Consider the following 13,588-nt stretch of genomic DNA (forward strand, 5'->3'; position numbering starts at 1 on the left):
AAAAATAGCTATGCCAACAGAGAAATTGAATAATTTACTCTTCAAAGTTTTAGTAAACAGAAACCTAGTAATACCTTGGATAACTAAACTAGTGTAATGGTTTAGCACAAGGGCTAACCTGCCTTCTCCCCCAACACAAAAGTGAGGGGAAAAGTAACACACAAAATTCAGGGTTGAGATAAGAGTTTAATATAACATAAAATATCATAATCACAATGCATAATTACCTTAGCTAATAATCTAATTAATGTAATAATACAACGCATGATTACCTTAGGTTTATCAAAACCAGCAGCTACCCAATTCCCACCTGTTCTGCCGCCATGCCTGCAGAAAAGAGCCAACACCCAAGAAACCAGAACCCAGAAGCAGCAACTGGAACAGGAAGCCTTCCATGTTGCAATCTGAACTTTAAGCCCCATAATACTTTGCACCAGTTACCACTTTCATTTAATGAAGCTGGCATGACTGCAGCATGGTATGAATAACACCAGCAGATTCAACTCAGTCCATGACAATTAGGAAATATATACAAGATATGCTTTAGTGTGAAACACGAATGAACTCCTGTCTGTCAAACCAGTCTCTGATTTTTGTAAGTTAACCTCATTTCTTAATTCATCTTTGCCCCACTGACTTGTGGCTTTTTTCTTTGTTTGTTTAGAAGCTTCATGTCCTTTTTGAGATCTAGTTTGCTTTTTACATTCAGATATTTGATTTAACTTCCATATGAAACAGCATAGGTAATATTGAATATAAAGAATGTGCTGCTGTTAGTGTTCATGTATCCACTGTAGCACTGTTTGCTATGGCTTTGCCCTATCCAAATAGAAGAAAAATAACAAACCTGAAGTTCAGGCAAAAGGATGCCAGGGAGCAAGTCAATAAAATAGGAAACAAAGTGACTGTGCTGCTAGCAATATTTTTTAAAATGTGTCATGGTATAACTTAAGAGCAGTTGAAGTTCTTGTGCAGTAGCCATAAATACCTATAAAGGACTGAATCTTTTGCCAGGCTGGTCTATTGAGTGTAACATCAGGGGAGGGTTTTGTTTTTTTTCCCTAGGGACGATAAGCATGATTAATTAAATTGGAAGAGAAGAATAGGTTGATGATTGTTGTCTCCACTTTCCTGGCTATTGAGGATGTTCATTTGTGTCAGAGCCATGGTGAGCAGGCAACTAAAACCAGGACACTGAAATAAGATTATTTCAGTTCAGTTTAAACTCAGCTGAATGAGTCAAACATAATGAATTTAGTAATGGTTGGGTACTTGTAGGTGGGGGACACATTGCATCTTTAGTCCTCCTAAATTAGTTTGGCTGTAACTGAAATAACAAGCTGTTCTAATATTCTGACACTCTCTAGTACCTAGCAGTGTATGGCAGAACTTACAGAAAAACTCTGCTGATTTCCCTTCCATTTGTGAAATTGTGGGGGAGAATCTTTCTGTGAGCTACTGATAAAAAAAATGTTTATTGCCCAGTTGTTATGAATTACTGTGACCGTTTGACGCTGTGCCTTTAAGGAAGGGGCACACTGGCTAAATGTTTATAAAATATTTTGGTATTCTAAACGAATTTCATTGGTAGGATTGTGGGAGGTGAGGTTGGGCCCGGCGCAGCTGGGAACTTTCTCTCAGTCTTCCTTTCTTCACTGTCCCTCTCGGCTGGATCTACTTCTGGGATTCTGGCCAACTAAGATAAGATACTAACTCCCTGTGCCAGGCCTTTCTTCCTTTCCTGCCCTGTTAACCGTCCACATCTCTTTTCTTCTACCTCTTTGGGGGAGAAGGGAGGTAGGGCGGTGAAGGGGGCACAGGGGGAAGCCCCCTCTGTGGGGGGTCTGGTTTCTGGTTGAGTTCATTTGCTGTATACTCCTGTATATATTGTAAAATCCCTGTATTTGTTGTGTTACATATAATCTGTTTCCTTGTAAAATATAATCTCATTTCTCCGACTGGGTTTAGCCGTGGTCTCTTTCTCAGTGGGGGAGGGAAAGCAGAGCCTTTCCTTCCAAACCACCACACACTTTTTTTTTTTTTGGCGCCCAACGTGGGGCCTTTTTCTGTCTCATTGCAGTCAATCCCAACGTAGCCCTCAGGGCAGATGCAGAAGAAGGGGGTCTCATTAATCCCGGTCAGGCAGGTGCCCCCATTCTGACAGTGGTTCACATCACAGAAGTCACCGGCCACGACCATCAGTAGCGAGAGTCCCAGCCCCAGGGCGAGCAGTGCTCGCCAAAACCTCGCCTGCGCCATGCTGTCTCCCGAACCGCGCGGCTGAGCCGAGCTGTGCCGTGCCGTGCCATAGATCATGTGGATATATTAAAAAAAATATATTATTTATTAATCAAAAAATCTCACAAAAAACTTATTTACAATTCTTATTTACAGGTACGGGTATTCAGGTGGGGTTGGTCTTTCACAAAAGGTACATATAAACAATTCAAAGCAGTTTAAGCAAAATCAGGAATTTGCAAACAAGAATTTAAATTAGGAAAGAGATTCACGGCAAAATGCCTGCTTGCCCACAAGGGGACTCTATGGCCGCTAAACAAGATGGCTGCCACAAACCTTTACAAAGGGATTTTATAGAAAATTATTACTCACAGTGCTGGTGTAACTAGTAAAGCTTCTTGTCCCTGGTTTCGGGACAACCCACTGGGACTGCAATTTATAATCCAAAATACAGTGTGCATGGACTGGTTAAACAAAGGGACGGTGACAGCAGGTACAGCACTCCAAAGCTCTGCCTGGGAGCACTTTATATTGGCTTTAATTTTAGGTAAGCAGGTATGATTTAGCTGACGAGGAAGCCTGGAGAGAGGCAGAGGAGGGGGCAGGGAGGCTGCTCTCATGAGACTCTTCTGGAGGGAGTTGCCACAGGAATTTTGAAGTTGCAGGGAATGGTGTGTGGCAGCCATTTAAAGAGACGGCTAGTTTGAGAGAGAGCTTAGCTCTCCCTCCTCCACAGAGTAAGAAACCACAACTAGCCCAATCGAAGAGCAAGCTATATATTTACAAGCATATATGGAAAGCAGGTTATATATAACACAGTATATACAGGTATTTACAATATATACACAGAAATACACAGCAAAGAGAAATAACACAACAAAAATCCCTCCCCGAGGGAGGGATCCCCTCCTTGGAACCCCCTCTCTCCCCTCCTACCTCCCTTTCTCCCCAAAAAGGGGTTAGAGAGAGAGAAAGGCAAGTTACTAAGGAAAAGAGTTGTTAGTAAGCTTCAAAAGCCCATGCAGGATTAGTTTTTGCTTATCTCAAGGCCAACTCCAGCAGTTCGCAGAGAGAGCAGGCAGGGAGAACAGACTGATACCACACTCCCCCAACTCCCAAACGAAACTGAACTGAGGAAAAAAAAAAATTTCCAACTGCTTCACAATCTAAAGCTGCATTTTTGTTTATCAACCAATGAAATTCGTTTAGAATATCAGAATGTTTTGGTTCTAGTACCGAAAACATTAGCCAGTGTGTTCCAGCAGTGTTTGTTCTTAAAGGCACAGCCTCAAATGACCACACTTTCTCTCAGTAACACAGCTAACAGCATGTACAGGATTAAAAAAAAAGAGTGATAAAAATAAATAAATATTTTTAAAAGGCATCAAAGTGTTGTGGTTTGAGCCTTAACTGGAATTTAAGAGCTCAGATAGTAGCAAACCGAGAATTCCTCCCTGCTCCCCCTTCCTTTTTCCCAATAAGAAAAAAAAAAAAAGATGAAAAAATAGGGGAAAAGAAAAAAAAGGGGGGGGGGGGGAGGGAAAAAGGGAAGGAGGTAAATGTACCAAAAAAAAAAAAAAGGAGTCAGTTTGGAAGTGGGAGAAGTAAATTTTTTAACTATATATATAGCAATAACAGGAAGGGTTTACAAGGGTAAAGAATATGGATGAATGGGGAGGGGGAGCAAGGTGCTCTCAGCCCTCCATCTAGGATGGGTGTAACTAAGCACACCTTACCAAATGGTTTTAGTTAGCAAGATGGCAATTATGTTTTGAGTTCTAGTTTTTCAAATCGATTTTATCCCATTGAATATTTGTTGGATAGTCCTGCTTGAATTAGGACTTGATAAATGCCCTTTGACTTTTTTTCCTAAGCATTACCAGCCCAGATAAAGACCTGGTTTTTAGTTTTTGAGCATAACAAATTGTGAAGAGTTATACTATGGATCTACATGTGCACTGATATATAAAATCAACTATTTAATGGACTTAATGGAAATTTTTTTTTCTAGGTTTTCACTGCAATGATTGCTTGTTGATCTCTCTTTGTTCTATTTCATAACAAAAACTTTTCTTTTTTTCCAGGCTCACATTAAGTTTCCTATTGACTATCCATATTCACCACCTACCTTCAGATTCCTGACTAAAATGTGGCACCCCAACATTTATGAGGTAAGGTGTTTTTTAAGCTTTTTTTTTTTTTCCTCAGGCATGTGAGAAGGCTTTCAGTCTTTAAACTTCTGGAAGTGTTGAAGGTACTAAATGTCTGAAGTGATATAACTGTTTGTATTTAAATTTCACCCTCATGGTTGCATAGTTAAATCAAAATGTTGTAGGAAATGCTGTTCCTGTAGGCAGGGATGTAGCCTTTGTCATAATTGCAAGTGCAGGAGGCAGCCCCAGCTGAAGTATCATGCCATGAGTGGTGGCAATTATAAGAAATTCTTGGATTAAGACTGGTGTATGTGGTCTTGCTTTACTGTGCTACTTAAGCAACTAGTTATTGTTTGTATACATTTTTAATTTCAGTATATCCTACAGGTATGTTAACCACAAAAGAAAGGTTAAAGAAAGCATACCCCCACAATGAGCAACAGTGGTGAACTAGTAGGTCAAGGAGAAGGCTGAGATTCTCAACAACTGTTTTGGATCTGTCTTCACTGGCAACTGTGGTAAAGGGTACATTAGGCCCAGAATTATGCAGCCACCATGCCATACCCCCACAGCAGCGGGAGAAAGCTGCCTCCACCATGTCTGTAAGGGACTGCCCCTGGAGCCAGCCACAGCACCCGCTGAGCCCCTTGAGCCTCGGCAGCAACCAGCTTGACAACCAGCTTAGCAAGTGAAACTGTATCTTTTCCAGTGCTCACATGTTTAACACCAGTTTTGGTTCTCTTTAAAAATCCCCATGCTTTAGCCCACGTGGTAATGTAACCTGTGGATTATAAAGCAGCAGTGCCCAGTTATGCCCAGAGCCATAATTCGTGAGTAAAAAATTGGTTTAAGTCTCTTTGAAAGGTTCCTTTAGTTGTATGTGCTCTGACACCTATCCTCACCACTGTATTCAGTTGCCAGGTGTATGCCGAGTCTACCCCGGTGGACAAATTGCAGATTGCACCCTAGTTCTCGAATAACTGTTTTGTATTTTTCTAATTTGGTTCAAAATTGTTAAACTGTACCAGTTTATGGAATTATACCCACAATTGTACACTAGAATCTGCATATATATACACTGTTTAAAAGTTATTAATAATTTTGATAATAATAATTATTATCTCATAATTCATATTAATAACTATGACATTTCTGGTGCCGTGAACAGGATGTACAGCAGTGGAATATTTCCACAATTTGGGTTACATAATTACAACTTCAGATTTAGAATGGGCAAAAGAAAATTGCAAAAATCCAGATCGTGTTTTTGAAAAGCTAGCTGAGAGTGCTAGTGAACCCAGTGTGATGAAGAGGTTATTAATTTATTAATTATGAAATATGAAATATAAATATTAATTTTATTATTAAAATTATTACTAACTTATTAATCACTATTTTATGTACAGATTCTAGTGCACAATAGTGAAATAGATCCCATAAGTGGTTTAGTATTTACAATTGGACCCAATTAGAATATTTACAAAATTTCAATTAAGGGAACAAAGAGTGCAATTCCACCGCTTGTTCACCGGGCAGCGAACCAACAAGATGCTGGCAGCTTTAACTATGTACAGAGAAAGTATTACAACGTGTCAGAGGCTTGAACTGGAAATGTTATGCTGCTAGGCGCAGGTGCTTTAAACTGAATGTTAGTGAGTACAAAGCATGTGAAAGACGCACTGCGTGTTTGTAGAGAGGTTACTTGATAGGCTGCAGCAATCTGCTGTCACCAGGGACTTCTGGGGCTAAGGCTGCAGCAGAGGGACTGGTGGACCCTCAGGGGCTTCCCTCTGGATGGCAACGGTGGATTCAGCTTTCTCCCTCCCACAGCAGCAGAGAGGGGGCTAAACATAGGCTAGCTGGTGGGCAGGCTCCCTTAGCAGGACTCGGGTGGCTCCCTCCAGACTGTGGGGAGTGGTCCTGTGGGGTTGGCCCAGCAAGGGCAGTAGGGCTGGTCCCTGAACGGGGTAGGCCCTCACGGCAATGGGCTTCAGGGCCGGCGAGGATGGCCCTGCAGAAGAGGTGTGGCTGCGTGGAGTGGCAGCTTCCTCTTTGCTAGGCTTGAAAGAGCAGGCGGGACCCTCTTGGAGTGGTCCCAGCTTTGGAGCACAGGCACAGATGAAGCTCTGGATTTCCCTGGGGTCCACAGGGCACAGAGTGGCAGGAATAGAATAGAATGGAATAGAATAGACCAGGTTGGAAGAGACCTCCAAGATCACCGTGTCCAACCCATCATCCAACACCATCTAATCAACTAAACCATGGCACCAAGCACCCCATAAAGTCTCCTCCTAAACACTTCCAGTGATGGTGACTCCACCACCTCCCCGGGTAGCCCATTCCAATGGCAAATCACTCTCTCTGTGAAGAATTTCTTCCTAACATCCAGCTTAAACCTCCCCTGGCATAGCTTGAGACTGTGTCCTCTTGTTCTGGTGCTGGTTGCCTGGGAGAAGAGACTAACATCTGCCTGTCTACAACCTGCCTTCAGGTAGTTGTAGAGAGCAATGAGGTCTCCCCTGAGCCTCCTCCTCTCCAGGCTAAGCAACCCCAGCTCCCTCAGTCTCTCCTCATAGGGTTTGTGCTCCAAACCCCTCACCAGCTTTGTTGCCCTTCTCTGGGTACGTTCCAGCAAGTCAACATCTTTCCTAAACTGAGGGGCCCAAAACTGGACACAGGACTCGAGGTGTGGCCTAACCAGTGCAGTGTACAGGGGCAGAATGACCTCCCTGTTCCTTCTGGCCACACTGTTCCTGACACAGGCCAGGATGCCATTGGCCCTCTTGGCCACCTGGGCACACTGCTGGCTCACATTCAGCCTACCATCAACCAGTACCCCCAGGTCCCTCTCTGCCTGGCCGCTCTCCAGCCACTCCGACCCCACCCTGTTGTCGCCAATGTATAGAACCTGTGTGCTGGGTTGAGGCAGCCCCTCTCCCCACCACGGGCAGGAATAAAACACTCAGACAAACGGATTGCAAAAGTCATGAAAGTTTAAATAGAAAGCGGTGAATGTTTACAGAGAACCCAAAGCGCAGTGACAAAGAAAGATCCCAAAGCAAACCCAGAGGCATCCCATTCCCACCTGAGGGTACACCCGAGACCCCCAAGGCACCTTCTTCCCCCTCCCTCTGCTGGGCTAGTCTCAGCTGGCCAGGCCTGAGACTGCCCATCCCCCTGTGGCCTTGGGCCTAGCCAGGCCCAAAGCCAGCAGACATCTCCCCCAGTTACCAGCTGACGGAGGAGGAAGAAAAGAGAGAGAGCTAGACACCGCACTAGATCTTATAGTGGTGTAAAGAATTATGGTAGGAAATACACACAATTTCCTGTGTCCATCCTTCTGGGCTGGACTTATGGACACAGGAAGTGAACACACCAGGGGGGCACCCAGATCAAACTGCAACAAACCTGGCACTTGGATGTGTTAAATCTCGTGCCGTTGGACTCTGCCCATCTGCCCAGCCTGTCAAGGTCACTCTGCAAAGCTCTCCTACCCTCCAGGAGATCAACACCTGCCCCCAGCTTGGTGTTGTCTGCAAATTTGCTGATGATGGACTCAATGCCCTCATCCAGATCATCAATAAAGATGTTAAAGAGCATGGGGCCCAGCACTGATCCTTGGGGGACACCATTAGTGACGGGCTGCCAGCTGGATGTGGCACCATTCACCATCACTCTCTGGGCTCGGCCCTCCAGCCAGTTCCTAACCCAACGCAGAGTGTTGCTGTCCAAGCCACGAGCTGACAGCTTGGCCAGCTGTTTGTTGTGGGGGACAGTGTCAAAGGCCTTGCTGAGGTCCAGGTAGACTACATCCACAGTTTTCCCCACATCCATCAGGTGGGTCACCTGATCATAGAAGGAGATCAGGTTGGTCAGGCAGGACCTGCCCTTCCTAAACCCATGCTGGCTGGGCCTGATCCCTTGGCCATCCTCTAAGTGCTGTGTGATTGCACTCAAGATGACCTGTTCCATAATCTTGCCTGGTACTGAGGTCAGGCTGACAGGCCTGTAATTCCCTGGCTCATCCAACTGGCCCTTCTTGTGGATGGGCATCATGATGGCCAGCTTCCAGTCATCTGGGATCTCTCCAGTGAGCCAGGACTGCTGAAAAATGATGGAGAGTGGCCCAGCCAGCTCATCTGCCAGCTCTCTCAGCACCCTAGGATGGATCCCATCTGGTCCCATGGACTTGTGGGGATCCAAGTGGCTAAGGAGATCTGTGACTACTTCCTCCTGGATCACAGGTGAACTATACTGCTCCCTGCTTCCATCTGCCAGCTCTGCAGGCCAGTTGTCTGGAAGACATTCTGTCCTGCTATTAAAATTTGAGGCAAAGAAGGTGTTAAGTACTTCTGTCTTTTCCTCATTTTTTGTTACCATGTTCCCCTCTGTGTCCACGAAGGAGTGGAGGTTGTCCTTGCCCCGCCTCTTGCAATTAATATAGTTGTAGAAGGATTTTTTTGTTGTCCTTCACAGCAGTGGCTAGTCAAATCTCTAAATGGGCTTTGCTTCACTAATTTTTTTCCTACATGACATAGCAACATCCTTAAACATTCAGAATGGTGGCTCCTCTTCTCTCCCGCAATGGCAGGGTTATGCAGGCATGTGGCTAGGTATAAAACAAGAAGTAGTTCAAACAATGGGTCTGGGACTGGTTCGAGATGGTCCAGACATTAAGAACATTTTGTACACGGCTGCAAGTGACAATGGTCCAACCTGGTGCTTGTGGCAAAGGTGAGACGCGAGGATGACCTCTTGGTTTCTGGAGTCGAGGTTACAGAGGTTCAGAGGCTAATTATACTCCAACAGAGAAAGAGATTCCAGCTGCCTATGGAGGAGTAAAAGCAGCTTCTGAAGTAATTGGAACTGAATCACAACTTCTCTTACCTCCCAGATTACCAGTTTTGAATCGGATGTTCAAAGGCAAAGGTTCCACACCACATCATGCCACAGATTCCACATGGTCCAAGTGGATGGCCCTGATAACACAGAGAGCTCAAAGGGGAAATCTTAAAAGACCTGGTTTTGTGTAGGTGATCACAAGTTCACCTGAAGGTGTTGCGGAATGGCTTGCAAACACATGGTTCTATGGAACAATGGTTTGAACAGAGTATGTAGGCCGGACTCCATCTTGTTATTTACTGCTCACAGTAAGCTAGTGTGTTGATGCAGCCAGGCCACCATGGCCTTGTAGCTGTGCTTGCAGCTGCCTGCAAAGGATAACAGGATACCAAAGCAAGGTCACTACGCCCTTACAGGCGATAACAAGTAAAGAAGAATGTAAAACAGAATTCTTGTGATTATCTCATCAGGATGTGAAAGCAGGATGTTTAACTGCAGAAGGTGGGGGTCGGCAGCTAGGCTACTGTATATAAGAAGTGTCTGATGCTCAATAAAGTTGGATTTCGTGGATCATATTGATCTGTGTCGACCCCTTCTTGTGGCAAGTGGCGCCTTGAACAGGGACCTTCCTTTGGAACAACACTTCCGAAGACAGAGAATGGCGTTCACCGAAGCCCAAGTCGTAAGATTTCCAGCACCGGTTCTGGCAGCACCGGCGGCAAGCTCGGGGAGCACGCTCGGGGAGCGGGGCTGATCGATCACCAAAGAAGCTCGGGCAAACGCAGAGCAGGATCGATTGCTGAAGACGCTGCAAAGTCTGGGAGACTGCCATACAGTTTGGGAGACTGCCTGTGCGCACAGGTACCAATGCAAAATGGAAAGGCAGGCGGCGTATGATTTAAGTGTTTTTTAGAAAAACGCAAAGTATCAGGCATTGATCTGAAAAGGGAATTAGAAGGCTTATTATGTATAGCATACCAATGGGGGTTTTTTAAGGATCCTAATGAGGTTTTTGAAAGAGAAGAGTGGGGAGACTATGGAAACAGACTATGGGACTGGGTCACTATCAAGCTGCAAAAGCCGTGGCGAGAATGCATAAACTGTATTAAAAGATATAAACTAGAACAGCGAATGGCTGCTGCAGTTACAGCAAAGTTGTCGGGACGAGTTGCAGCCGGACGATGTGTTTCAAAGTATCGACCGATCGACTGGGGCCACCCCCGATACATCTTGCGGTGGCCACATCGCGTTTTGCTAGGCAGCACTACTGTCTGCACCCAGTGGGGAAAAAGCCGAGAGAAGGCAGCTCAGTGCATTCGATCTCGTTCATCAACACCTTCCTCTGATATCGCCAGCGAGGGCTCGGATTCGGAGACCACAACACCGACAGCAAGGAATTCAAACAGGGCCAACTTTGCTTATCGGCCCCTCTGAGAAACAACGGAGCGCTTGGGGGCTCGTGGTGACGGCGTTCTTACCACCACACCCCGCCCACCAGCCCTGCCGGCCCCCGCGGATACCGACGGCTCCGACCAAGGCAGTACCGGCTGACGCACCACTGATACCGGCAGCACTGACAGCAGCAGCAGCAGCCTAGCGGCGGCCGCTTGCCCAGCCCCCACCTCTTTCCCCCGCAGAGGCTCGCACCAGCGACCCCCCTTCCTAGTGGCTTTAGCCGCAACTCTGCTCTGATTTAAAGCAACAGTGCTAGTTTTCTCATTTCTGGTTGTAATGTCTTTCAGAGATTTGCTATTTAGAGTTTTGTTAAGTTTTTGTAATAAGAATGATGATTGGTATGCATTTAGTACTTGTGGGTAATTAATGCATGGTGATTGTACTGAGGTGTGAGTACTTAGTGATGAGTTCACCTTGTGAGATTTTCTTTCGGTTCGAACCTTCATGTCTTTGTTTTTGTGTCTGCCTAGGCATTTTAAAGGAGCTCCATGTAATATTGTAATAATGTTAAGGTTCGCAGTGAATAGGTATTAATTTTCAACGGTATTATTTAGCTAACGTAACGTTTTTAGATTTCTTTCTTAGACATAGACTACAAAAATTTAAAAAAAAACAAAAAAAAAAGGTGTGAACAAAAAAGGTAACAAGTGCAAAGAACAAAAAATTTTTAAATGGTAAACAAAAAGGTGACAAGTGCAAAGAAAAAGTTTAAACACACAAAAAATAACAGGTACAAAAACTCTGGATACAAAAAATAGAGTACTAAATAACAGAATAAAGTACTGAATATCAGAATAATAAACAAGAAGAGCAACAATAAAATAAGAATATTAAAAACAAAATATGACAAACTAAAAAATCATAAGGATTGCTGACAATATAGCTTTTAACTAAAACATAAGAATTGCTAGTAATAAATAAAAAATAAGGATTATCAAGACTACTAGATTAAAACAGAAACTATAAAAAAAGAAGACATCAAGAAAGTTAAAATGCACAATAATAATAAAAGGAATTAATAGAAAAGCAGGTTACAAATATAATAAAAAGGCAAAAATACAAAATTAAAATAGAAAATAGATTAAATGAACTAAACATGCAAAAAAATAAAAATTGAAAAATATAAGATCAAAATAAAAGATTCAATACTAGATTAAAAAAAAAGAAAGAAAAAAAAATACATTAAAGTTAAAAATAAGAAGGTGATTAGTATAACAAATTAAAATACAGATTAAAAATTACAATGACAAAATACAAATAATAATTAGGAAAGTAAACAAGAAATAAATTTTAAAAACCAATGACAAGCAGGTCGCCTCGAGCCTTCTTTCCTGCTACCTGTGATCATCGCAATAAACAACAGCAGAGGAATCAAGACCATGCGGACACTGCATTTCCCATGAAGCTGAACATCGATCATCTGGGATCACAAGCGCCATTCAGAAGAATGTACCATGGCATCATGTGAATTAGGACTGAATATTATGGTTGTTTGATAACTTTGTCTTCTCTCTTGTTAACTAGGGATAAAGTTTCATCTTTACATTTCGCCAAACAAAAATTGAACCAAAACAAAAAAAAGGGGGGAAGAGAGAATACCCCCATAGCAGAAAAAATTTAGCTCATGGTAACCCTAGCAGAAAAAATTAGCTCATGGTAACCCTAGAGATGCTGTAACCCTAGAAACATCAACCCTAGAAGTGCTGTAACCCTCTCACCACAAGATACACAGCACAACTGTCATGAAAATGACAACCAGCAAACCTGCTTAGCACTGACCTCAATGACTGTCACGATGACCCAAGATGTCAACAGAAAGCATCTAACTTCTAACCGAGTGTCGTGACTGCTTAACTGTTGCATGGATGTTAAGAGATCAGAATTACTAGGATGAGCAAAAACACGTTATTTTGTGTAATTTTATATTGGGCAAAGCAATGAAGCTCTTTTGCTCTTGCTGTTTGCAAGTTTTCTGCCTGTGAAGCTAGAGCCTGGCCAGATCTACCTTTACAGATGAAAGAAATCTTGCTACCATTAAACAATTGATGATTTTTGACCATCCTAGAGAAAATAAAAATGCAACATACCCCTAAAGCAGATTGTAAAAGATAGTGCTAAGGATTGCATTTGTGTCTTAATCTCTGTGTGCAATGTGCTCAGGCATAATCAAGTCTTCTCTGTCAATAAGTGAAATTTAAAGATTGGGACTATTAAGATCTAAGTTCTTCTTTACAATGTCTGTTATCTTTGACCATGTATTATGCCAACGCTGTTAGAACATTCTAACCAGCTCAACTTAAGCACCGTGTCTTGTATGGGTGACATGGGCCAACATGACAGGCAATAACGAATTTTGCTTCAGCTTGTAGACAGTGGATTATACAACTGATAAAAGAAGTTTTAAGGTTTTAGGTATTATTGTATTAATTTTGATTATTGTTAAGCCTGATTGTATTATGTAAAGTGTTCAAAGAATAACCCTTAAGGCCTTATTTGTAAAAAATAAAAACGGGGGAATTGTTGCGGAATGGCTTGCAAACACATGGTTCTATGGAACAATGGTTTGAACAGAGTATGTAGGCCGGACTCCATCTTGTTATTTACTGCTCACAGTAAGCTAGTGTGTTGATGCAGCCAGGCCACCATGGCCTTGTAGCTGTGCTTGCAGCTGCCTGCAAAGGATAACAGGATACCAAAGCAAGGTCACTACGCCCTTACAGGCGATAACAAGTAAAGAAGAATGTAAAACAGAATTCTTGTGATTATCTCATCAGGATGTGAAAGCAGGATGTTTAACCGCAGAAGGTGGGGTTGTCAGCTAGGCTACTGTATATAAGAACTGTCTGATGCTCAATAAAGTTGGATTTCATGGATCATATTGATCGTTGGCGACCCCTTCT

At 43.3% G+C, this 13,588-nt stretch overlaps 1 protein-coding gene across 1 annotated transcript in view; it reads left to right on the top strand.

Annotated features, from left to right (window-relative positions):
• Nucleotides 1-13,588, top strand: part of LOC104302586 (ubiquitin-conjugating enzyme E2 R2) — a 194,530-nt gene that overhangs the window by 104,683 nt on the left and 76,259 nt on the right. Inside the window, exon 2 of the mRNA XM_054179260.1 lies at nt 4,323-4,409. Coding sequence (XP_054035235.1) covers nt 4,323-4,409 — 87 coding nt within the window. The remainder of the gene's footprint in view (nt 1-4,322; nt 4,410-13,588) is intronic.

The sequence above is a fragment of the Dryobates pubescens genome (assembly GCF_014839835.1).
Source record: "Dryobates pubescens isolate bDryPub1 chromosome W unlocalized genomic scaffold, bDryPub1.pri SUPER_W_unloc_1, whole genome shotgun sequence".
Taxonomy (NCBI): Eukaryota; Metazoa; Chordata; class Aves; order Piciformes; family Picidae; genus Dryobates; species Dryobates pubescens.